The 27,296-nt window shown below is 45.3% G+C and overlaps 1 protein-coding gene across 1 annotated transcript in view; it reads right to left on the reverse strand.

Moving 5' to 3' along the window:
- The window catches only part of zbtb47b (zinc finger and BTB domain containing 47b), a 111,437-nt gene that overhangs the window by 48,181 nt on the left and 35,960 nt on the right, over positions 1-27,296 (reverse strand). Inside the window, 1 exon segment of the mRNA XM_052517594.1 lies at positions 3,104-3,379. Coding sequence (XP_052373554.1) covers positions 3,104-3,379 — 276 coding nt within the window.

The raw sequence follows: 27,296 nt of genomic DNA on the forward strand, positions 1-27,296 counted from the left end.
TCGCTGAAGTTGGAGACTTTTATCTCCTCACCAACTTCAAACATCAGCTATCCGAGCAGCTAACCGATCGCTGCAGCTGTACATAGTCTATAGGTAAATAGCTCACCCTTTTTCACCTACCTCATTCCCATACTGTTTTTATACTGTTTTTATTTATTTACTTTTCTGCTCTTTTGCACACCAATATCTCTACCTGTACATGACCATCTGATCATTTATCACTCCAGTGTTAATCTGCAAAATTGTATTATTCGCCTACCTCCTCATGCCTTTTGCACACATTGTATATAGACTGCCCATTTTTTTTCTACTGTGTTATTGACTTGCTAATTGTTTACTCCATGTGTAACTCTGTGTTGTCTGTTCACACTGCTATGCTTTATCTTGGCCAGGTCGCAGTTGCAAATGAGAACTTGTTCTCAACTAGCCTACCTGGTTAAATAAAGGTGAAATAAAAATTTTAAAAAAATTTAAAAAAAGCTAAATTGGTGCTTGCTCTGGGATGGAAACGCTAGCCAGGAGTAGTCATCCGGGATTGCGGTTAGCTAGTTGTGAAGATCCAGATGAAAATGTTCGGTAGGAATCCGGGGATGAAAATAACAGGTCCGTTATGCTCTGAGTCACGGAATGTAATGATGTAATTACGTGTGGGAAGATGGGAAGCGCCGCGTGAGTCGTTTAGGCTTCTCAATGACGCACTTCTCCGGCACAACTCTCTGGTCGTCCTCACGATGTCAGTGTCCTTTTGGTCTGATTCCTCGCCCTTGTTCTGGAAGGGCTCTTCTGAGGACAGACAGCTCTGTACTTTAGAGCTCACAGCGTAGGAATGAAACAGTGTAGATACCACGATTCGATGGGAGATGGAGGCTAGGTGGTTCGACTTGAATTCACCCGCTTAGACACAGCTACTCATCCGTAGCTTGGGTAGAAAAATATTTATTTGTCTTCAAACTTGTGTTGCGTTTTGGGTTCGTTGACTTTTTAGACCTCGGCTCCAGCTTGGGTCACTTAGTCTGATCTGTTAATTCTTCACTCATGGGTTGTCAGAAGTGGGCGTAACCGCCTTTAGGGCAATTCTCTGGGCGCACCAAGTTAAGAAGCAAGGTCTAGATTTGACTCAAATCCAATTTTAGACAACTAACTTCACATTTCATCTTTACTAAAACATTCTCTTTGATTTGGACATTTTCCACACAATGTACAATCTATAAACACCAAGCATATCCTAGGAAAACTCTCACAGTTACAATGTTTTCGTAATAACGTAATCTATTAACATTTAATAACAAACCAAAATGACATACATTTTCATATTCCATCTATCGTCATGACCACCATTGTGGCTGACGGAAACCATTGTTCCAAAGTCCCTTTATTTCAAGTTTAATGTTCTGAGGCTGGTTCTCCATAGTAACAGGACAAAGGAATGTGTCTGTGGCCTGAGATTTACCAGGGGCGTGAGGGGTCATGAAACCCCCCACATCTTCAGAACCTCCTCTGTTGGGGTTGAGAGATAATCTGTAGGGTTCTGGTCACCTGTAACCTGACCTGATCAGGACAGTCATGACAGTGGCCTTTTATTGTCCCCAGCACAAGGTGCACCTGTGTGATCACTTTATAGCACCTGTCAGGTGGATGGATTATCGTGGCAAAGGAGAAATGCTAACAGGGATATAAACAAATTTGTGCACAAAATGTTAGAAATATTGTTGTTGTGCAAATGAAACATTTCTGGGATCTTTTATTTCAGTTCATGAAACAGCACTTTGTTTGTGTTTATATTGTTGTTCAGTATACTAACCTTAACCCTAACCTTAAACATTATCCTTACCCTAACCCTTATCTAAACCTAACCATAACCATTATCCTTACCCTAACCCTTATCTAAACCTAACCCTAACTATTATCCTTACCATAACCCTTATCTAAACCTAACCCTAACCTTAACCTTAACCCTAACCCTTACCCTAACCCTTATCTAAACCTAACTCTAACACTTAACCACTATCCTTACCCTAACCCTTATCTAAACCTAACCCTAAGCTTTACCATTATCCTTATCCTAACCCTTATCTAAACCTAACATTAACCATTAGCCTTACCCAACCTTTATCTAAACCTAACCTTAACCATTAGCCTTACCCTAACCCTTATCTAAACCTAACCCTTATCTAAACCTAACCCTAACCATTATCCTTACAATAACTCTTATCTAAACCTAAACTTAGCTCTAACCCTAACCCTTATATAAACCTAACCTTAGCTCTAACCCTAACCCTTATCTAAACCTAACCTTAACCATTATCCTTACCCTAACCCTTATCTAAACCTAACCCTAACCCTCATCTAACATCTAACCCTAACCCATCTAACCCTAACCCTAACCCTAACCCTAAACCTAACCCTAGCTGTAACCCTAACCTCAAACATTATCCTTACCCTAACCCTTATCTAAACCTAACCTTAACCATTATCCTTACCCTAACCCTTATCTAAACCGAACCTTAACCATTATCCTTACCCTAATCCTTATCTACACCAAACCTTAAACATTATCCTTACCCTAACCCTTATCTAAACCTAACCTTGAACATTATCCTTACCCTAACCCTTATCTAACCCTAACCTTGAACAGTATCCTTACCCTAACCCTTATCTAAACCTAACCTTAACCATTATCCTTACCCTAACCCTTATCTAAACCGAACCTTAACCATTATCCTTACCCTAATCCTTATCTACACCAAACCTTAAACATTATCCTTACCCTAACCCTTATCTAAACCTAACCTTGAACATTATCCTTACCCTAACCCTTATCTAACCCTAACCCTAGCTGTAACCTTAGCGAGCAGTTGCTTAGTAACAGAACGTTTTTGATAGTATGACCATCAATGATGGAACATCTGTACTATCTAAATAAAGTGTGACCTGAATGTGATATGTCAGGTCTATAGATGTGTTATCTAGAGCTTATCAATGTGTTATGTAGAGCTTATGAATGTTTTATGTAGGGATAAAGAATGTGACATGTCTTTGTTATGTCTGTGTTATGTCAGGCTTATGAATGTGTCATTAAGTTCATATTTAGGTGCCCACTGACCTGGGAGCTGAGGGCATCCAGAGACAGGTCGACACGGCGCAGCTGCTTGCTCTGGGAGAACAGGGAGTGAAAGAAGGGGCTGTAGGCCGCAAGCACCCCCTTGTGGGCAGGGAAGGTACTGCGCTGGCGCACCAACACTATGTCCACATCACAGAGGTCAGGCTGGAAGAGACGCTGCTCGTTCAACCTGTCCATCAAACAGGTGAAATGAAGAGTCACATCCTCCACCACAGAGAACTCAGCTGACGGGAAGTCCGATGTCTTCTCTACTATGAGCTGAGGAGAGGAGAGGGGAGAGGGGGAGAGGGGGGAGGGAGGGAGGAGAGGAGAGGAGAGAGGAGAGGAGAGGAGGGAGGGAGGGAGGGAGGAGAGGAGGGAGGGAGGGAGGGAGGGGAGGGAGGGAGGGAGGGGGGAGGGAGGGAGGGAGGGAGGGAGGGAGGGAGGGAGGGGAGGGAGGGAGGGAGGGGAGGAGAGGGAGGAGAGGGAGGGAGGGAGAGGGAGGGAGGGAGGGAGGAGGGAGAGGAAGGAAGGAAGGAAGGAAGGAAGGAAGGAAGGAAGGAAGGAAGGAAGGAAGGAAGGAAGGAAGGGAGGGAGGGAGGGAGGGAGGGAGGGAGGGAGGGAGGGAGGGAGGGAGGGAGGGAGGGAGGGAGGGAGGGAGGGAGGGAGGGAGAGGAGGGAGGAGAGGAGAGGAGAGGATAGAGGGAGAGGAGAGGAGAGGGGGAGGGGAGGGAGAGGGAGGGAGGGAGGGAGGGAGGGAGGGGAGGGAGGGAGGGAAGGAAGGAAGGAAGGAAGGAAGGAAGGAAGGAAGGAAGGAAGGAAGGAAGGAAGGAAGGAAGGAAGGGAGGGAGGGAGGGAGGGAGGGAGGGAGGGAGGGAGGGAGGGAGGGAGGGAGGGAGGGAGGGAGGGAGGGAGGGAGGGAGGGAGGGAGGGTTAGGGGAGGAGAGGAGGGAGGAGAGGTGGAGGGGGAGGAGAAGAGGGAGGAGAAGTGCAGAAGAGGAGGGAGGATAGATGGAGGGGGGGAGGAGAGGAGGGAGGGGGAGGGAGGACAGGAGAAGAGGGGGAGGAGAGGACAGGAGAAGAGGGGGAGGAGAGGACAGGAGAAGAGCGGGAGGAGAGGACAGGAGAAGAGGGGGAGGAGAGGACAGGAGAGGAGGGGGAGGAGAGGACAGGAGAGGAGCGGGAGGAGGAGAGTAAAAACAGTGTTATCATTGGATGATGAGTACTTTCTATGACAAGCAGATTGCTGATAAAGATGTTTTGTGCTCATTACAGAAAGACCGTCGTTAGACAAACATCTTTAGAGAGAGAGCAAATAATTAGTTTGGGATTCTCAGATGGATCTTCATTTGATCACTCTTGTTGCTGAGAATGTTTCTGCACACAAGAACTTGTAGTGTTTTCAAGGTTTAAAAAGGCTTCTAAATGTTGTAATTTACACTTTAAAATGTCCAGCTTGATTTCCCGTAACGAAAAATCAATCAATCAAATGTATTTATAAAGCCCTTTTTACATCAGCCGATCTGTATCAATCTCTTCAAATCTCTATTAATTATTATCCACATAATAATTCACATTATCCTGTTGCTGCAGGATTATTTTCCTGCTGTAGCAAACTGGATCAAATTAAGATCCTCCATCTGTATTACATTGTCTTTCAGAGGCTACTGAGACAAGGGCAGAGACCTGAGTAGACAGTACAGACTGCACTGTACAGTAGGGCTCATTCACAGTACAGACTGCACTGTACAGTAGGGCTCATTCACAGTACAGACTACACTGTACAGTAGGGCTCATTCACAGTACAGACTACACTGTACAGTAGGGCTCATTCACAGTACAGACTACACTGTACAGTAGGGCTCATTCACAGTACAGACTACACTGTACAGTAGGGCTCATTCACAGTACAGACTACACTGTACAGTAGGGCTCATTCACAGTACAGACTACACTGTACAGTAGGGCTCATTCACAGTACAGACTGCACTGTACAGTAGGGCTCATTCACAGTACAGACTGCACTGTACAGTAGGGCTCATTCACAGTACAGACTACACTGTACAGTAGGGCTCATTCACAGTACAGACTACACTGTACAGTAGGGCTCATTCACAGTACAGACTACACTGTACAGTAGGGCTCATTCACAGTACAGACTACACTGTACAGTAGGGCTCATTCACAGTACAGACTACACTGTACAGTAGGGCTCATTTCACAGACTACACAGACAGTACAGACACTGTACAGTAGGGCTCATTCACAGTACAGACTGCACTGTACAGTAGGGCTTATTCACAGTACAGACTACACTGTACAGTAGGGCTCATTCACAGTACAGACTACACTGTACAGTAGGGCTCATTCACAGTACAGACTACACTGTACAGTAGGGCTCATTCACAGTACAGACTACACTGTACAGTAGGGCTCATTCACAGTACAGACTACACTGTACAGTAGGGCTCATTCACAGTACAGACTGCACTGTACAGTAGGGCTCATTCACAGTACAGACTACACTGTACAGTAGGGCTCATTCACAGTACAGACTACACTGTACAGTAGGGCTCATTCACAGTACAGACTACACTGTACAGTAGGGCTCATTCACAGTACAGACTACACTGTACAGTAGGGCTCATTCACAGTACAGACTACACTGTACAGTAGGGCTCATTCACAGTGCAGACTACACTGTACAGTAGGGCTCATTCACAGTACAGACTGCACTGTACAGTAGGGCTCATTCACAGTACAGACTGCACTGTACAGTAGGGCTCATTCACAGTACAGACTACACTGTACAGTAGGGCTCATTCACAGTACAGACTGCACTGTACAGTAGGGCTCATTCACAGTACAGACTGCACTGTACAGTAGGGCTCATTCACAGTACAGACTACACTGTACAGTAGGGCTCATTCACAGTACAGACTGCACTGTACAGTAGGGCTCATTCACAGTACAGACTACACTGTACAGTAGGGCTCATTCACAGTACAGACTGCACTGTACAGTAGGGCTCATTCACAGTACAGACTGCACTGTACAGTAAGGCTCATTCACAGTAGGGGTCAATCAGAAATCAAAGGTAGTTTGATCTGTGCTCACACCTCAATCTCCCAAGTGGGGTGTATTATAGCACAGGAAGGGCAAGGTCTCCATCTGAACAGGACACACACACACACACACACACACACACACACACACACACACACACACACACACACACACACACACACACACACACACAGACACACACAGACACACACAGACACACAGACACACACACGTCTTCTCTGAAAGATATATTGATACTCAGTGCCAACTCCTCAAATTAGCCCTCCTCCTCCTCCCATTATCTCTTGTCTCCTCTCCCTCCTCTTCCCATTATCTCCCTTATCCTCTCCCTCTGCCTTCCATTATCTTCATTCTCCTCTCCCTGCTCCTCCCTTCTCTCCCCGCTCCTCCCATTTTCTCCCTTCTCCTCCCATTAGCTCCCTTATCTTCTCCTTCTCCTCCCATTATCTCCCTTCTCCTCCCATTAGCTCCCTTATCTTCTCCTTCTCCTCCCATTATCTCCCTTCTCCTCCCATTAGCTCCCTTATCTTCTCCTTCTCCTCCCATTATCTCCCTTCTCCTCCCATTATCTCCCTTCTCCCCTCCCCCATCCACCAATTATCTCCCTTCTCTCCCCGCTCCTCCCATTATCTCCCTTCTCCTGTCCTTCCTCCTCCCATTATCTCCCTCCTCCTCCCATTATCTCCCTTCTCCTGTCCTTCCTCCTCCCATTATCTCCCTCCTCCTCCCATTATCTCATTTATCTTCTCCTTCCATTATCTCCCTCCTCCTCCCATTATCTCCCTTCTCATCTCCCTCCTCCTCCCATTATCTCCCTTCTCTTCTCCTCCCATTATCTCCCTCCTCCTCCCATTATCTCCCTCCTCCTCCCATTATCTTCCTTCTCTTCTCCTTCTCCTCCCTTCTCCTCTCCCTCCCCCTCCCATTATCTCCCTTCTCCTCTCCCTCCTCCTCCCATTATCTCCCTTCTCTTCTCCTCCCATTATCTCCCTTCTCCTCTCCCTCCTCCCATTATCTCCCTTCTCTTCTCCTTCTATTATCTCCCTTCTCCTCCCATTTTCTCCCTTCTCCTCCCATTATCTCCCTTCTCTCCTCACATTAGCTCCCTTCTCCTCCGCCTCCTCCCATTAGCTCCTCCCACCAGCTCCCTTGTTCTCCCTCCTCCTCTCATAATGTGGGCGATAGCCTAGTGGTCAGAGCTTTGGGCCAGGAACCGAATGGTCTCTGGTTCGAATACCTGAGCCGACAAAGTGAAGAATCCGTTGCTGTGCCATCCAGCAAGACAAAAAGCGGATTCGCTCCAGGGACGGCATACTACTATGACTGACCCTGTAAACAACACCTATCATACTACTATGACTGACCCTGTAAACAACACCTATCATACTACTATGACTGACCCTGTAAAACAACACCTATCATACTACTATGACTGACCCTGTAAACAACACCTATCATACTACTATGACTGACCCTGTAAAACAACACCTATCACACTACTATGACTGACCCTGTAAAACAACACCTATCATACTACTATGACTGACCCTGTAAAACAACACCTATCATACTACTGGGACTGACCCTGTAAAACAACACCTATGACCCTGTAAAACAACACCTATCACTACTATGACTGACCCTGTACAACAACACCTATCATACTACTGGGACTGACACTGTAAAACAACACCTATCATACTACTATGACTGACCTGTATAACAACACCTATCATACTATAACAACACCTATCATACTACTATGACTGACCCTGTAAAACAACACCTATCATACTACTATGACTGACCCTGTAAAACAACACCTATCATACTACTATGACTGACCCTGTAAACAACAGCTATCATACTACTATGACTGACCCTGTAAACAACACCTATCATACTACTATGACTGACCCTGTAAAACAACACCTACCATACTACTATGACAGACCCTGTAAAACAACACATTTCACTGCACCTATCATACTACAGACCCTGTAAAATGACTGACCCTGTAAAACAACACCTATCATACTAATATGACTGACCCTGTAAAACAACACCTATCATACTAATATGACTGACCCTGTACAACAACACCTATCATACTAATATGACTGACCCTGTAAAACAACGTATCCCTCCTACCTCCTCCCATACTAACATACAAACTCCCTTCTTCCTCCCTCCTGTCATTAACTTGCTTCTAATCTCTCCTCCCTCCCTCCTCCTCTCATTATCTTCCATCTCCTCCCTCCTACCTCCTCCCATTAACTCCCTTCTCCTCCTCCATCCCTTCCTCCCACCTCCTCCCATTAACTACATTCTCCTCTCTCCTCTGTCCGTCCCCCATTTGCTCCCTTCTCCTCTCTCCTCTGTCCCTCCCCTATTAGCTCCCTTATCCTTCCCCCTCCCTCCCTCTCACCTCCCCCCAATTCCTCCCTCTTCCCTTCTCCTTTCATATTTCTGAATGACAGATGAGTTCCTGTACATTATGTCTACCAGGTGAGTAGCAACCTAGTCATGTCTGCTATCTAACACTAATAATGACACCTTTCACATTTCATCAAGCAACAACGCCAAACAAAACAGCATTTTAGATTTATGACCCCATCTCTCTTTCCTCCCCTCCATCCCTCTCTCTCCACCTCCCTCCATCCCTCTCTACCACCTCTCCCATCCCTCCCTCCGTCTCTCCTTCCCTCTCTCCATCCCTCTCCTTCCCTTTCATCTCTCCTTCCTTCCTTCCTTCCTTCCTTCCTTCCTTCCACCCCCCTTGTAAATGTCAGTGTGTAACTGTGTGTTGTCTCTGTCATTACAGGGAGTAGCTCTTCTAACCAGCTTCTCAATCAGTAGACCTCCCATGATGCATTACTCATCTGCAGTGACCCGAAACAGGCGCAGGGGGACTACTGATTACTGGCACACCAAACCCAGAAGTTTGCAGAGGTTAAGCACCTCCAACTCACAGACACGCACAGCATTCCATCGTTACGCACGCACACACTTTACCGAGTTGAACTTGTTCTCCCTATAACCATCAACCCTATAGCATTCATCCTGTACATGTTGGAAAAAGAGCTGTTGTCCAAGTCGCTAGTACTTTACTATTTTCATGCAAAAAGCCCTGCCAACTGGGTGTTATGTACTGGTAGAGGCCCGCTTCCCACAGCAGAGCCAAGCTGGAGTGAGCAGAGCAGAGTAGAACACAGCAGAGTAGAACAGAGTAGAGCACAGCAGAGTAGAGCAGGGTAGAACACAGCAGAGTAGAACAGAGTAGAGCACAGCAGAGTAGAACACAGCAGAGTAGAACAGAGTAGAACACAGCAGAGTAGAACAGAGTAGAGCACACAGGTAGAACACAGCAGAGTAGAACAGAGTAGAACACAGCAGAGTAGAACACAGCAGAGTAGTAGAACACAGCAGAGTAGAACAGAGTAGAACACAGCAGAGTAGAGCAGGTAGAACACAGCAGAGTAGAACAGAGTAGAACACAGCAGAGTAGAACAGGGTAGAACACAGCAGAGTAGAACAGAGTAGAACACAGCAGAGTAGAACAGAGTAGAACACAGCAGAGTAGAACAGAGTAGAACACAGCAGAGTAGAGCAGAGTAGAACACAGCAGAGTAGAACAGAGTAGAACACAGCAGAGTAGAACAGAGTAGAACACAGCAGAGTAGAACAGAGTAGAACACAGCAGAGTAGAACAGAGTAGAACACAGCAGAGTAGAACAGAGTAGAACACAGCAGAGTAGAGCAGAGTAGAACAGAACACAGCAGAGTAGAACAGAGTAGAACACAGCAGAGTAGAACACAGCAGAGTAGAACACAGCAGAGTAGAACAGAGTAGAGCACAGCAGAGTAGAGCAGGGTAGAACACAGCAGAGTAGAACAGAGTAGAACACAGCAGAGTAGAACAGAGTAGAACACAGCAGAGTAGAACACAGCAGAGTAGAACACAGCAGAGTAGAACAGAGTAGAACACAGCAGAGTAGAGCACAGAACACAGAACAGCACAGAACAGAGTAGAACAGAGCACAGCACAGCAGAGAACACAGCAGGTAGAACAGAGTAGAACACAGCAGAGTAGAGCAGAACAGAGTAGAACACAGCAGAGTAGAACAGAGTAGAACACAGCAGAGTAGAACAGAGTAGAACACAGCAGAGTAGAACAGAGTAGAACACAGCAGAGTAGAACAGAGTAGAACACAGCAGAGTAGAGAACAGAGTAGAGCACAGCGGAGTAGAACAGAACAGAGCAGAGTAGAACACAGCGGAGTAGAACAGAACAGAGCAGAGTAGAACAGAGCAGAGTAGAACAGAGCAGAGTAGAACAGAGTAGAGTAGAACAGAGTAGAGTAGAACCGAGTAGAACAGAGTAGAGTAGAACAGAGTAGAGTATAACAGAGTAGAACAGAGTATAATGTAACAGAGTAGAACAGAGTAGAGTAGAAAAGAGTAGAAGAGATTGGAGTATAACAGAGTATAGTAGAACAGAGCAGAGTAGAACAGAGTAGGGTAGAACAGAGCAGAGTAGAGCCGAGTATAACAGAATATAGCAGAACAAAGCAGAACAGAGCAGAGTATAACAGAGTATAGCAGAACAGAGCAGAGCAGAGTATAGCAGAACAGAGCAGAGTATAACAGAGTATAGCAGAACAGAGTAGAACAGAGAAGAGTATAGCAGAACAGAGCAGAGTATAACATATTATAGCAGAACAGAGCAGAACAGAGCAGACTATAACAGAGTAGAACAGAGCAGAGTAGAGTATAACAGAGTAGAACAGAGCATAACAGAGTAGAACAGAGCAGAGTATAACAGAGTAGAACAGAGCATAACAGAGTATAACAGAGTAGAGTATAGTATAACAGAGCAGAGTAGAACAGAGCATAACAGAGTAGAACAGAGCAGAGTATAACAGAGTAGAACAGAGCATAACAGAGTATAACAGAGTAGAGTATAGTATAACAGAGCAGAGTAGAACAGAGCAGAGTCGAGTATAACAGAGAAGAACAGAGCATAACAGAGTAGAGTATAGTATAACAGAGTAGAGTATAGTATAACAGAGCAGAGTAGAACAGAGTATAACAGAGCAGAGTAGAGTATAGTATAACAGAGCAGAACAGAGCAGAGTCGAGTATAACAGAGAAGAACAGAGCATAACAGAGTAGAGTATAGTATAACAGAGTATAACAGAGCAGAGTAGAGTATAACAGAGTAGAGTATAACAGACGGATAGGCGGACAGAGGTTAGAACAGAGCAGAGCTGCCAGACAGACATAAGGGCTGTGCTGTACAAAGGCTAGAGACAGAGCAGAGTGAGACAGAGGGATACAAACAGTTACTGACAGACTGACAGACAGAAAGGCTGACAGACAGACAGACGGATAACAGACAGAGTAGAGTATAGTATAACAGACAGACAGAGTAGAACAGACAGACAGACAGACAGACAGACAGAACAGGAGGCAGGCAGTATACAGACAGACAGACAGAACAGACAGACAGACGGACAGACGGTATAGACAGAGGAGAGGCGGACAGGCGGACAGGCGTATAACAGAGTATAACAGAGCATAACAGACAGACAGACAGTATAATTTATGATAACAGAGACAGACAGACAGAACAGAGCAGAGACAGGCGGACAGGCGGACAGTCAAAGTCTTTAACAGACGGAGGAATGATGAAAATGACAGACAGACAGACTGCCCAGCCACAGCCAGCTGGGGACAGCTCGGACGGAAAGACAGACAGACAGACAGACAGACAGGCAGGCAGGCAGGCAGGCAGGCAGACAGACAGACAGACAGACAGACAGACAGACAGACAGACAGACAGACGGACAGACAGACAGACTGACAGACGGACAGACAGGCGGACAGGCGGACACAGACAGGCTGACAGACAGACAGACAGACAGACTGACAGACAGACAGACGGACTGACAGACAGACGGACAGACGGACGGAGGCTGACAGACAGACAGACAGACAGACTGTGAGACAGACAGACAGACAGACAGACAGACAGTGACAGACAGACAGACAGGCAGGGTGTGAGGCAGACAGACAGACAGAGAGGGTGACGGACAGACGGACAGACGGACAGGCGGACAGGCGGACAGGCGGACAGGCGGACAGACAGAGAGGGGTGAGACAGACAGACAGACAGTGAGACAGACAGAGACGGGTGGAGACAGACAGACGGACAGACAGACAGACAGACAGACAGACAGACAGACAGACAGACAGACAGACAGACAGACAGACAGAGAGGCTGACAGACAGATGGACGGACAGAGGCTGCCAGACAGACAGAGTCTGTGAGACAGACAGAAGGGCTGTGCTGTGAGACAGAGAGACTGTGAGACAGAGAGACTGACAGACAGTTAGACTGACAGACAGTTAGACTGAAGGACAGACAGACAGACAGACAGACAGACAGACAGACAGACAGACAGACAGACAGACAGACAGAGACTCTGACAGACAGTTAGACTGACAGACAGTTAGACTGAAGGACAGAAGGCTGACAGACAGACGGACAGACAGAGACTCTGACAGACAGAAAGGCTGACAGACAGACGGACAGAGAGGCTGTGAGACAGATGGACAGAGAGGGTGTGAGACAGACAGAGAGGGTGTGAGAAAGACTGAGAGTGTGTGAGACAGACAGCGAGGGTGTGAGACAGACAGAGAGGGTGTGAGACAGACAGAGAGGGTGTGAGACAGACAGAGAGGGTGTGAGACAGACAGAGAGGGTGTGAGACAGACAGAGAGGGTGTGAGACAGACAGAGAGGGTGTGAGACAGACAGAGAGGGTGTGAGACAGACAGAGAGGGTGTGAGACAGACAGAGAGGGTGTGAGACAGACAGAGAGGGTGTGAGACAGACAGAGAGGGTGTGAGACAGACAGAGAGGGTGTGAGACAGACAGAGAGGGTGTGAGACAGACAGAGAGGGTGTGAGACAGACAGAGAGGGTGTGAGACAGACAGAGAGGGTGTGAGACAGACAGAGAGGGTGTGAGACAGACAGAGAGGGTGTGAGAAAGACAGAGGAGAACAGGACCTCTAAGAGCTGCTGCCATTTAAAACTTTTTATTGTCCTTCTGTTCGATGTAGTTCTATCACACAGACACAGAGGCCCAGAGAAGGGGAGCAGAACACACATTAAAACCTTCGATTATTTCTTATCCTCCAACCTATTCAGACTCCCCACTCTGGGTCATGAGCAGAGCACAACTATTTAGTAGGGCCTGCCTGTCTGTATCTTGGAGAACTGTGACACAGCTGAGCTAACTGACAACCAGACACCCTGTAGTAGAACAGAGGAGAGGAGAGGAGAGGAGAGGAGAGGAGAGGAGAGGAGAGGAGAGGAGAGGAGAGGAGAGGAGAGGAGAGGAGAGGAGAGGAGAGGAGAGGAGAGGAGAGGAGAGGAGAGGAGAGGAGGTTTCAGACAAAAGTTGGCATTTATAAAAAGAGGAGTAATCTATAAAACAGGAGAGGAGAGAGAGCTATTCGTCCTCTTGGAGAACTCCATCACAGGAGGTTTCAGACAAATGTTGGCATTTATCACAAAAAACTGAAATTGTGATGCTTGGTTAATTGGAACTCCACAGTAGAGAAGTAATCTATAAAACAGATAAGGATACTATTCGTCCTCTTGGTTAATTGGAACTCCATCACAGTAGAGAAGCTATTCGTCCTCTTGGTTAATTGGAACTCCATCACAGTAGAGAAGCTATTCGTCCTCTTGGTTAATTGGAACTCCATCACAGTAGAGAAGCTATTCGTCCTCTTGGTTAATTGGAACTCCATCACAGTAGAGAAGCTATTCGTCCTCTTGGTTAATTGGAACTCCATCACAGTAGAGAAGCTATTCGTCCTCTTGGTTAATTGGAACTCCATCACAGTAGAGAAATTCCTCCTCTGGAATTCACAGTAGAGAAGCTATTCCTCCTCTTGGTTCCTCCTCTTGGGAACTCCATCACAGTAGAGAAGCTATTCATCCTCTTGGTTAATTGGAACTCCATCACAGTAGAGAAGCTATTCATCCTCTTGGTTAATTGGAACTCCATCACAGTAGAGAAGCTATTCGTCCTCTTGGTTAATTGGAACTCCATCACAGTAGAGAAGCTATTCGTCCTCTTGGTTGGAACTCCATTAGAGTAACTGGAACCATCAGTAGAGAAGCTATTCATCCTCTTGGTTAATTGGAACTCCATCACAGTAGAGAAGCTGGTTAATTGGAACTCCATCACAGTAGAGAAAACTATTAAGATACTATTCATCCTCTTGGTTAATTGGAACTCCATCATCCTCTTGGAACTCCATTAATTGGAACTCCATCACAGTAGAGAAGCTATTCATCCTCTTGGTTAATTGGAACTCCATCACAGTAGAGAAGCTATTCGTCCTCTTGGTTAATTGGAACTCCATCACAGTAGAGAAGCTATTTCAATTTGTTTGCTCTATTGGATCTGATCCGAAGCTTAAAAACCGGTTACAGTAGAACTTAAAGGTAGATCAGACCTTTTCCATTGACGTGTGCTTCTGTAAGTCTGAATACCAGGGGAAAAAATGCACCAACTTTGTTTCCACGTCATTTCAACCAAACAATGTAATGTGATGACCTTGAATCAATGTAATGGTATTTCCTCTTTTTTTATACCAAACTTTTAGTTTGAGGCCCAGTAAGGCTTTATGTTTGAGTTTGAGGCCCAGCAAGGCTTAATGTTTGAGTTTGAGGCCAAGTAAGGTTTGATTTGGGAGTTTGAGGCCCAGTAAGGTTTGATTTGGGAGTTTGAGGCACAGTAAGGTTTGATTTGGGAGTTTGAGGCCCAGTAAGGTTTGATTTGGGAGTTTGAGGCCCAGTAAGGTTTGATTTGGGAGTTTGAGGCCTAGTAAGGTTTGATTTGGGAGTTCGAGGCCCAGCAATTGGAACTACTTCACAGAGTTACCCTGCCTACATCACAGAACCCTGCCCTGAACTACATCACAGAGAGAACTACATCACAGAGTTACCCTGCCCTGAACTACATCACAGAGCTACCCTGCCCTGAACTACATGACAGAGCTACCCTGCCCTGAACTACTACATGACAGAGCTACCCTGCCCTGAACTACTACATCACAGAGTTACCCTGCCCTGAACTACTACATCACAGAGTTACCCTGCCCTGAACTACATCACAGAGCTACCCTGCCCTGAACTACATCACAGAGTTACCCTGCCCTGAACTACATCAGAGAGCTACCCTGCCCTGAACTACTACATCACAGAGCTACCCTGCCCTGAACTACATCACAGAGCTACCCTGCCCTGAACTACTACATCACAGAGTTACCCTGCCCTGAACTACTACATCACAGAGCTACCCTGCCCTGAACTACTACATCACAGAGCTACCCTGCCCTGAACTACTACATCACAGAACTACCTACCCTGAACTACTACATCACAGAGCTACCCTGCCCTGAACTACATCACAGAGCTACCCTGCCCTGAACTACTACTTCACAGAGCTACCCTGCCCTGAACTACATCACAGAGCTACCCTGCCCTGAACTACATCACAGAGCTACCCTGCCCTGAACTACATCACAGAGCTACCCTGCCCTGAACTACTACTTCACAGAGCTACCCTGCCCTGAACTACATCACAGAGCTACCCTGCCCTGAACTACTACTTCACAGAGCTACCCTGCCCTGAACTACTACATCACAGAGTTACCCTGCCCTGAACTACTACATCACAGAGCTACCCTGCCCTGAACTAGTACATCACAGAGCTACCCTACCCTGCCCTGAACTAGTACATCACAAAGTTACCCTGCCCTGAACTACATCACAGATCTACCCTGCCCTGAACTACTATATCACAGAGCTACCCTGCCCTGAACTAGTACATCACAGAGCTACCCTACCCTGCCCTGAACTAGAGTTACCCTGCCCTGAACTAGTACATCACAGAGCTACCCTGCCCTTAACTACTACATGACAGAGTTACCCTGCCCTGAACTACATCACAGAGTTACCCTGCCCTGAACTACTACATCACAGAGTTACCCTGCCCTGAACTAGTACACCACAGAGCTACCCTGCCCTGAACTAGTACATCACAGAGTTACCCTGCCCTGAACTACTACATCACAGAGTTACCCTGCCCTGAACTAGTACATCACAGAGCTACCCTGCCCTGAACTAGTACATCACAGAGCTACCCTGCCCTGAACTACTACATCACAGAGCTAACCTGCCCTGAACTACATCACAGAGCTACCCTGCCCTGAACTACTACTTCACAGAGCTACCCTGCCCTGAACTACATCACAGAGCTACCCTGCCCTGAACTACTACTTCACAGAGCTACCCTGCCCTGAACTACTACATGACAGAGTTACCCTGCCCTGAACTACATCACAGAGTTACCCTGCCCTGAACTACTACATCACAGAGTTACCCTGCCCTGAACTAGTACATTACATTACATTTAAGTCATTTAGCAGACGCTCTTATCCAGAGCGACCAAATTGGTGCATACACCTTATGAACAGTACTTGCATCTAAATCAGGGGGTGAGAAGGATTACTTACCCTTACTTACCCTATCCTAGGTATTCCTTGAAGAGGTGGGGTTTCAGGTGTCTCCGGAAGGTGGAGTACATCACAGAGCTACCCTGCCCTGAACTAGTACATCACAGAGCTACCCTGCCCTGAACTAGTACATCACAGAGCTACCCTGCCCTGAACTACTACATCACAGAGCTACCCTGCCCTGAACTAGTACATCACAGAGCTACCCTGCCCTGAACTACATCACAGAGTTACCCTACCCTGAACTACATCACAGAGCTACCCTACCCTGAACTACATCACAGAGCTACCCTACCCTGAACTACTACATCACAGAGCTACCCTACCCTGAACTACATCACAGAGCTACCCTGCCCTGAACTACTACATCACAGAGCTACCCTGCCCTGAACTACTACATCACAGAGTTACCCTGCCCTGAACTACATCACAGAGCTACCCTACCCTGCCCTGAACTACTACATCACAGAGTTACCCTGCCCTGAACTACATCACAGAGCTACCCTGCCCTGAACTACTACATCACATCACAGAGTTACCCTGCCCTGAACTACTACATCACAGAGCTACCCTACCCTGAACTACATCACAGAGCTACACTACCCTGAACTACATCACAGTGCTACCTACCCTGAACTACTACATCACAGAGCTACCCTACCCTGAACTACATCACAGAGCTACCCTGCCCTGAACTACTACATCACAGAGCTACCCTGTCCTGAACTACTACATCACAGAGTTACCCTGCCCTGAACTACATCACAGAGCTACCCTACCCTGCCCTGAACTACTACATCACAAGTTACCCTGCCCTGAACTACATCACAGAGCTACCCTGCCCTGAACTACTACATCACATCATTACCCTGCCCTGAATACTACATCACAGAGCTACCCTACCCTGAACTACATCACAGAGCTACCCTACCCTGAACTACATCACAGAGCTACCCTACCCTGAACTACTACATCACAGAGCTACCCTACCCTGAACTACATCACAGAGCTACCCTGCCCTGAACTACTACATCACAGAGCTACCCTGCCCTGAACTACTACATCACAGAGCTACCCTGCCCTGAACTACATCACAGAGCTACCCTGCCCTGAACTACTACATCACAGAGTTACCCTGCCCTGAACTACATCACAGAGCTACCCTGCCCTGAACTACATCACAGAGTTACCCTACCCTGAACTACATCACAGAGCTACCCTGCCCTGAACTACTACATCACAGAGCTACCCTGCCCTGAACTACTACATCACAGAGTTACCCTGCCCTGAACTACATCACAGAGCTACCCTACCCTGCCCTGAACTACTACATCACAGAGTTACCCTGCCCTGAACTACATCACAGAGCTACCCTGCCCTGAACTACTACATCACATCACCAGTCCCCTTAGAAGAGATCATCACCACCTAGCTAGGCTGGGAATGGTTAGCATGTAAAGACAGTCAGTTTGCTGCCATCTGCTTCAGTGTCTGTGTGATCCTGCTATGACAGGCTCCCTCCCTGTCTGTCTGCACAGTACACCCTCCTCTCCCCCTCCTCCTGTTCTCTCTACAACAGGCTCCCACCCTGTCTGTCTGCAGTCTGCACCGTATACCCTCTCCCCCTCCTCCTCCTCCTCTCCTCCCCTCATTCCCTTCCCTCCTCAGGATATAAACCCAGGACTGACCTTGAGGAAGACACACACACACACACAGAGGCTAAAACTCCCTAGGGGAGCAGGACAGTGGAGGCACAGGCTTGAATGCCCACTGTTAAAAGTCTAAGCTGTGGCTAGGTGCATGAGTACATGTGACACTGCTGGTGAGCTCACTGAAATTCTAAATAAGGAGTCAGTCAATATCAGAACGGGTGATTAATAATAAACTTGTCTTAAATACATCTACAACTAAAAGTATTACATTTTGGTTCAAAACATTTTCTAAGACCTAAACCTCAACTGGAGGTGTGTATAAAGGGTGTGCCCATTGAGAGAGTTGACGAAGCTAAACTCCTAGGTTTAACATGTGATGGTCATTTATCAGGGGTCAAGTCAGACTGATAAAGTTCCTGTCAAGGTGGGGAGTGGTATGTCTTTTTTTAACACAAAAATCAACTGTACTACAGATGTAGGATCTTAATTTGATAACTGTTTTTGTTGTTGAGAACTATTCTGCATATCAGGTAATGCACACTTGTAATTTTTTTCAAGGTTTAAAAAGGATTCTAAAGTTTGTAATTTCCACTTTAAACTTGATTTGCCCTAACGATAAATATATAAACCCCTACAAAAAAAATAATCCATTCATTATAATCCACATAATATACTGAATAAATATAAAACGCAACATGTAAAGTGTTGGTCCATTTTTGAAAAGCAAAAAATAAATACATTTTGTATACAAATTAGTTTTCATCCCTGTTAGTGAGAATTTATCCTTTGCCAAGAAAATCCATCTACCTGACAGGTGTGGCATATCAAGAAGCTGATTAAACAGCATGATCATTACACCTTGTGATGAGGACAATAAAAGGCCTAATCTAAAATGTGCAGTTTTGTCACACAACACAAAGCCAGAGATGTCTCAAGTTTTGAGGGAGCGTGCAATTGGCATGCTGACTACATGAACGTCCACCAGGGCTGTTGCCAGAGAATTTAGTGTTAATTTCTCTACCATAAGCCTCCTCCAATGTTGTTTTAAAGAATTTGGCAGTATGTCCGACAAGCCTCACAACCGCAGACCACAAGCACTGTGCCTTCAGAAATTATTCAGAACCCTTGACTTTTACCACATCTTGTTATGTAAACAGCCTTATTCTAAAATGTATTAAATTGTTTTTATCCTCATCAATCTACAGACAGTAGCCCAAAATGACAAAGCAAAAACAAGTTTTTAGACATTTTCGATAATTTATTTTAAAAAAATATTTTAAAAATGAAATATCACATTTAAATAAGTATTCAGACCCTTTACTCAGTACTTTGTTGAAGCACCTTTGGCAGCGATTAAAGCATTGAGTCTTCTTGGGTATGACGTTACAAGCTTGACACAACGGTATTTGGGGAGTTTCTCCCATTCTTCTCTGCAGATCCTCTCAATCTATGTCAGATTGGATGGGGAGCGTTGCTGCACAGCTATTTTCAGGTCTCTACAGAGCTGTTCGATTGGGTTCAAGTTTGGGCTCTGTCTGGGCCACTCAAGTCTCGAAGCCACTCCTGTGTGCTTAGTGTCGTTGTCCTGTTGGAAGGTGAACCTTCACCCCAGTCTGAGGTTCTGAGTGCTCTGGAGCAGGTTTTCATGAAGGATCTCTCTGTTCATTGTTCCGTTCATCTTTCCCTCTATCCTGACTAGTCTCCCAGTCCCTGCCGCTAAAAAACATCCCCACAGCATGATGCTGCCACCACCATGCTTCACCGTAGTGATGGTGCCAGGTTTCCTCCAGACGTGACGCTTGGCATTCAGGAAAGAGAGTTCAATCTTGGTTTCATCAGACCAAAGAATCTTGTTTCACATGATCAGAGTCTTTAGGTTCCTTTTGGCAAACTCCAAGCGGGCTGTCATGTGTCTTTTAATGAAGAGTGGCTTCCGTCTGGCCACTCTACCATAATGGCCTGATTGGTGGAGTGCTGCTGAGATGGTTGTCCTTCTGGAAGGTTCTCCCATCTCCACAGAGGAACTCTGGAGCTCTGTCAGAGTGAGCATTGGGTTCTTGGTCACCTCCCTGACCAAGGCTTTTCTCCCCAGATTGCTCAGTTTGACTTGGCGGCCAGCTCCAGAAAGAGTCTTCTTCCATTTAAGAATGTGTTCTTGTTCCACTGTGTTCTTGGGGACCTTCAATGCTGCAGACATGTTTTGGTACCCTTCCCCAGATCTGTACCTCGACACAATCCTGTTTCTGAGTTCTACGGACAATTCCTTCGACCTCATGGCTTGGTTTTTTCTCTCCCATGCACTCTCAACTGTGGGACCTTTTATAGACAGGTGCTGCCATGCACCTACAAATTAGATTGCTCAGATGTGCGAGTGCCTTTTGAATTTCTTACAGACAGGTGTTTTAAAACAAACAGTGGTTTGTCCTTTAAAAGTTGCAGCGTACCGCGATGCAGCTTGCACGGTGCAGCAGAATTCTATGGCACATTATTTAAATGTAAACCACTGGTACCAGTAATGCAAGTTAGTGCTATTTTGACCACCAGAGGGCATCTTTGAGAGGCATTTGATAACCTTCAATAGTGGCTGTACAGTACTAGAGAATTTAAAACCTTTTTTTGTAAGAACATAGTATATGGGACTGATTTTAAGAAATTTTGATTAATTAATTTGATTAATATTATGGTGTTTCTGTTCCAAGAAAAATGAAAAACCCTTTGGATTTCCATTCGGAAGGAAGAAAAAATATGCTGCTGTACAACGTGACAGTCGGGAGTCGGTTACAGTACTATTTAGCGACACACGGGAGACCGGGGTTAAATTCCCCGACGGGGAGGAAGAGTAGGATGTCCTTGTAAATAACAATTTGATCTAAACTGACTTACCTAGTTAAATAAAGGTTACACTAAGAGCATAACATTTCTACACCCTCATTGTATAATTGTAGTCTAACCAATACCCAAACGGAGATTCAGTGAAAATAGAAATCTCATTGATTTATTAAGACCAGTCCCCATTGATTTATCACTACCAGTCCCCATTGATTTATCACTACCAGTCCCCATTGATTTATCACTACCAGTCCCCATTGATTTATTAAGACCAGTCCCCATTGATTTATCACTGCCAGTCCCCATTGATTTATCAAGACCAGTCCCCATTGATTTATCACTACCAGTCCCCATTGATTTATCACTACCAGTCCCCATTGATTTATCACTACCAGTCCCCATTGATTTATCACTACCAGTCCCATTGATTTATAATATAATAATAATAATATTGATTTATCACTACCAGTCCCCATTGATTTATCACTACCAGTCCCCATTGATTTATTAAGACCAGTCCCCATTGATTTATCAAGACCAGTCCCCATTGATTTATCACTACCAGTCCCCATTGATTTATCACTACCAGTCCCCATTGATTTATTAAGACCAGTCCCCATTGATTTTTCACTACCAGTCCCCATTGATTTATCACTACCAGTCCTCATTTATTTATCACTACCAGTCCCCATTGATTTATCAAGACCAGTCCCCGTTGATTTATTAAGACCAGTCCCCATTGATTTATCAAGACCAGTCCCCATTGATTTATCAAGACCAGTCCCCATTGATTTATCACTACCAGTCCCCATTGATTTATCACTACCAGTCCCCATTGATTTATCACTACCAGTCCCCATTGATTTATCACTACCAGTCCTCAATTCAACGGCTAAGACACAAGAGGTATGTGGCAGGGTCTACAGTCAATCACGGACTACAAGAAGAAAACCAGCCCAGTCACGGATGTGTTGCTCCCAGGCAGACTAAATAACTTCTTTGCCCGCTTTGAGGACACTACAGTGCCACTGACACAGCCCGCAACCAAAACATGCGGACTCTCCTTCACTGCAGCAGAGGTGAGTAAGACATTTAAACGTGTTAACCCTCGCAGGGCTGCAGGCCCAGACGGCATCCCCAGCCGCGCCCTCAGAGCATGCGCAGACCAGCTGGCCGGTGTGTTTACGGACATATTCAATCAATCCCTATACCAGTCTGCTGTCCCCACATGCTTCAAGAGGGCCACCATTGTTCCTGTTCCCAAGAAAACTAAGGTAACTGAGCTCAACGACTACCGCCCCGTAGCACTCACCTCCGTCATCATGAAGTGCTTTGAGAGACTAGTCAAGGACCATATCACCTCCACCCTACCTGACACCCTAGACCCACTCCAATTTGCTTTACCGCCCAAATAGGTCCACAGACGATGCAATCTCAACCACACTGCACACTGCCCTAACCCATCTGGACAAAAGGAATACCTATGTGAGAATGCTGTTCATCAACTACAGCTCGGCATTCAACACCATAGTACCCTCCAAGCTCGTCATCAAGCTCGAGACCCTGGGCCTCGACCCCGCCCCGTGCAACTGGAGCATCCTGGCGGGCTGTATCACCGCCTGGTACGCCAACTGCTCCGCCCACAACCGTAAGGCTCTCCAGAGGGTAGTGAGGTCTGCACAACGCATCACCGGGGGCAAACTACCTGCCCTCCAGGACACCTACACCTACAGGACACCTACACCACCCGATGTTACAGGAAGGCCATAAAGATCATCAAGGACAACAACCACCCGAGCCACCGCCTGTTCACCCCGCTATCATCCAGAAGGTGAGGTCAGTACAGGTGCATCAAAGCAGGGACCGAGAGACTGAAAAACAGCTTCTACTAACATTGAGTGGCTGCTGCCAACATACTGACTCAACTCCAGCCACTTTAATAATGGTAATTGATGGGAAATGATGTAAAATAGATCACTAGCCACTTTAAACAATGCTACCTAATATAATGTTACATACCCTACATTATTCATCTCATATGCATACGTATATACTGTACTCTATATCATCTACTGCATCCTTATGTAATACATGTATCACTAGCCACTTTAACTATGCCACTTTTACATACTCATCTCATATGTATATACTGTACTCGATACCATCTAATGTATGCTGCTCTGTACCATCACTCATATCTTTATGTACATGTTCTTTATCCCCTTACACTGTGTATAAGACAGTAGTTTTGGAATTGTTAGTTAGATTACTTTTTGGTTATTACTGCATTGTCGGAACTAGAAGCACAAGCATTTCGCTACACTCGCATTAACATCTGCTAACCATGTGTATGTGACAAATAACATTTGATTTGATTTGATTTGAACTTCAGGAAACAGCAGAGGGAGCACAGAAGAGGGAGCTAGTCCAAAATGAATTCACGGTGTCATGACGTTGGCCTGGGGGATAGGTTTATGACCTTCATAAATACCTCTCCCTCCCTTCTCTTCTCTAACCTACTGAGGTTACATTTAAAAAACCCTTGGTTAACATAGAGATTCTGGGAACATCAGTATGTGAGGGGAAATTAACTATATTATGGTAATCCGACCAATTGAACATATGCAGTGGTACATTCTCATCAATGATAAGATGACAAACTCTACAGTGGAAAGTCTACACATCAGAGTTATCAGGTTCACATGGAATTGTTGTTCAATTTAAATGTTTGAATATGAAATGATTTGTGATGGGATGAAATGTGATTTTAGCTTCTAAAATGTGAGAATTGAATTTTCATAAGTTAGGGCTGCTCACTCAGTGGCCCGCTTCTGTGAAGGGAAATGGACTATAAAACTTTTCAAACACACCCTCCTCTCCCTTCCTATATAAGCTCTTGACTACAACATAACTTTCTGTTCCGCGGATGTGAGATGACGATCCCATGTCAGAATGGTTCAGGAAAAAACTACAGAACGAAGCCAAATCAGCATGAGCTTTGGTTGCGAATGGTATGAACTTTGAACTCTTATTCACGACAGAAGTGATACCTCCTAGCCGTTGAGTTAGCGACCGCAGCTGCAAACGAGGGTTAGGAAGGAACAAACAGAGTATCCCATCTACCACACAACGACGTCACTACAACTTATCCAAGGGACCACCAGAGACATTCTTCAAAGGATAAAGGACTCGGTTTGGCAACACGGCCTTCCATCTACCACCAACCTACCGAAGCGCAGCTCAGAGTAAATATTTATTGCATTTTCCTTTTCCAAATGGGCAGTAATTTAGAATGCATAAGATACTGTATTTATGATAGCACAGCTTCGCCCTTTGTTCCTCAGTCTTCCCGCTCTTTCACTCAAACCCAGGCCCTTTTCCTTTGTGTAACAAGCTGTCATATCTGTTGCGCCGCTAGGGACGTTTCCTATGAAGTAAAGAATTATCCAGGTATATGTTATTCTGTGTGATTAGTTAGGTATTTAGTAATTAAATAATTAAACCCAATTTTGTATTGCTGATTCAACTTGTTAGCCAGGACTCTTGCAGATAACCAAGAATTTACAACTTTCAGAATATGAGACTGAAGTAAGATGACGATTAATGTTGACTGCTATTGATGTAAAATATTGCTAAATCTTAAAGAGTTTATTCGGAAGATAACAGCGCTATAAATATTTTTTCGTGGTGCCCGACTCTCTAGTTAATTACATTTACCTGATTATCTCAATCAGGTGATATTAATTACGGATAAATTATTTTATCGAATAGCATGTCATAGCAATAAATCCGGCATAGCCAAAGACACAACAAGGGCAACACAGTAATTTACAGAGCCATGATCGTATGGAACTGCCTTCCATTTCCAATTAGATCCTAAACTGCAAAATTACATAAACATAATGATGAAACAACATCTCTTGGAACAGTAGAGACAGTGATAAATGGATAAAAAAACATGATGCAATCACTATTGCACTCCACTCTGCCCTTTCACACCTGGACAAACGGAACTGTTCATTGACTACAACTCAGCATTCAACACCATAGTGCCCTCAAAGCTCATCACTAAGCTAAGGACCCTGGGACTAAACACCTTCACAACTGGATCCTGGACTTCCTGACGGGCCGCCCTCAAGTGGTGAGGGTAGGCAACAACACATCCCCCACACTGATCCTCAACATCACTAAACTAAGGACCCCGGGACTAAACACCTCCCTCAGCAACTGGATCCTGGACATCACGACGGGCCACCCTCAGGCGGTAAGGATAGGTAACAACACAACCGCCATGCTGATCCTCAACCTCACGGGTGCATGCTCAGCCCCTTCCTGTACTCCCTGTTCACTCATGACTGCACGGCCAGGCACGACTCCAACACCATAATTAAGTTTACCGATGACATAACAGTGGTAGGCCGACAACGAAGGAGACAGCCTATAAGGATGAGGTCAGAGACCTGAACGTACGGTGCAAGAACAACAACCTTTCCCTTAATGTGATCAAGACAAATGAGATGATTGTGGACTACAGGAAAAGGAGGACTGAGCAAGCCCCCATTCTCATCGACGGGGCTACAGTGGAGCAGGTTGAGAGCTTCAAGTTCCTTAGTGTTCGCATCACCAACAAATTAACATGGTCAAAGCACACCAAGACAGTCGTGAAGAGGGCACGACAAAAACCTACTCAGGAGACTGAAAAGTTTTGGCATGTGTCCTCAGACCCTCAAAAGATTTTAGAGTTGCACCATAGAGAGCATTCTGACTGGTTGCATCACCGTCTGGTATGGCAACTGCTCGGCCTCCGACCGCAAGGCACTACAGAGAATAGTGCATACGGCCCACGACATCACCGGGGCCAAGCTGTCAGAGGAAGGCCATAAAAATGGTCAAAAAGTCTCCAGCCACCCTAATCATAGACTGTTCTCTCTGCTAATGCACGGCAAGCGGTATCGGAGTGCCAAGTCTAAGTCCAAGAGGCTTCTAAACAGCTTCTACCCCCAACCCATAAGATTCCTGAACATCTAATCAAATGGTGACCCAGACTATTTTCATTGACCCCCCCCTCTTCTACGCTGCTGCTACTCTGTTATTATCTATGCATAGTCACTTTAAAAACACTACCTATACCATGTACATATTACCTCAATTACATCGACACCGGTGCCCCCGCACATTGACTCTGAACCGGTACACCCCTGTATATGCGGTTGAAGTCAGAAGTTTACATACACTTAGGTTGGAGTCATTAAAACTCGTTTTCAACCACTCCACAAATTTCTTGTTAATAACAAACTATAGTTTTGGCTATACTAGTACTTAAAAACATTTCATTTTATCCTTGAAAGGATCAATTGAAATACTAAATACATGTAGGACTGATCCTATTGGGATATGACTTCATAACCTTTCAATGGACAATACATACAGTTGAAGTCGGAAGTTTACATAGACTTAGGTTGGAGTCATTCAAACTTGTTTTTTAACCACTCCACAAATGTCTTGTTAACAAACTATAGTTTTGGTAAGTCGGTTAGGACATCTACTTTGTGCATAACACAATTCATTTTTCCAACAATTGTTTACAGACAGATTATTTCACTTATAATTCACTGTATAACAATTCCAGTGGGTCAGAAGTTTACATACTTACATAGATATAAGGGGAGGTATAGATATAGAGCTGTTATATTATCTATGAGGGGAGGTATAGATATAGATATAGAGCTGTTATATTATCTATGAGGGGAGGTATAGATATAGATATAGAGCTGTTATATTATCTATGAGGGGAGGTATAGATATAGAGCTGTTATATTATCTATGAGGAGAGGTATAGATATAGATATAGAGCTGTTATATTATCTATGAGGGGAGGTATAGATATAGATATAGAGCTGTTATATTATCTATGAGGGGAGGTATAGATATAGATCTGTTATATTATCTATGAGGAGAGGTATAGATATAGAGCTGTTATATTATCTATAAGGGGAGGTATAGATATAGAGCTGTTATATTATCTA

This window comes from Oncorhynchus keta, unplaced genomic scaffold, assembly GCF_023373465.1.
Source record: "Oncorhynchus keta strain PuntledgeMale-10-30-2019 unplaced genomic scaffold, Oket_V2 Un_scaffold_8670_pilon_pilon, whole genome shotgun sequence".
Classification (NCBI taxonomy): Eukaryota; Metazoa; Chordata; class Actinopteri; order Salmoniformes; family Salmonidae; genus Oncorhynchus; species Oncorhynchus keta.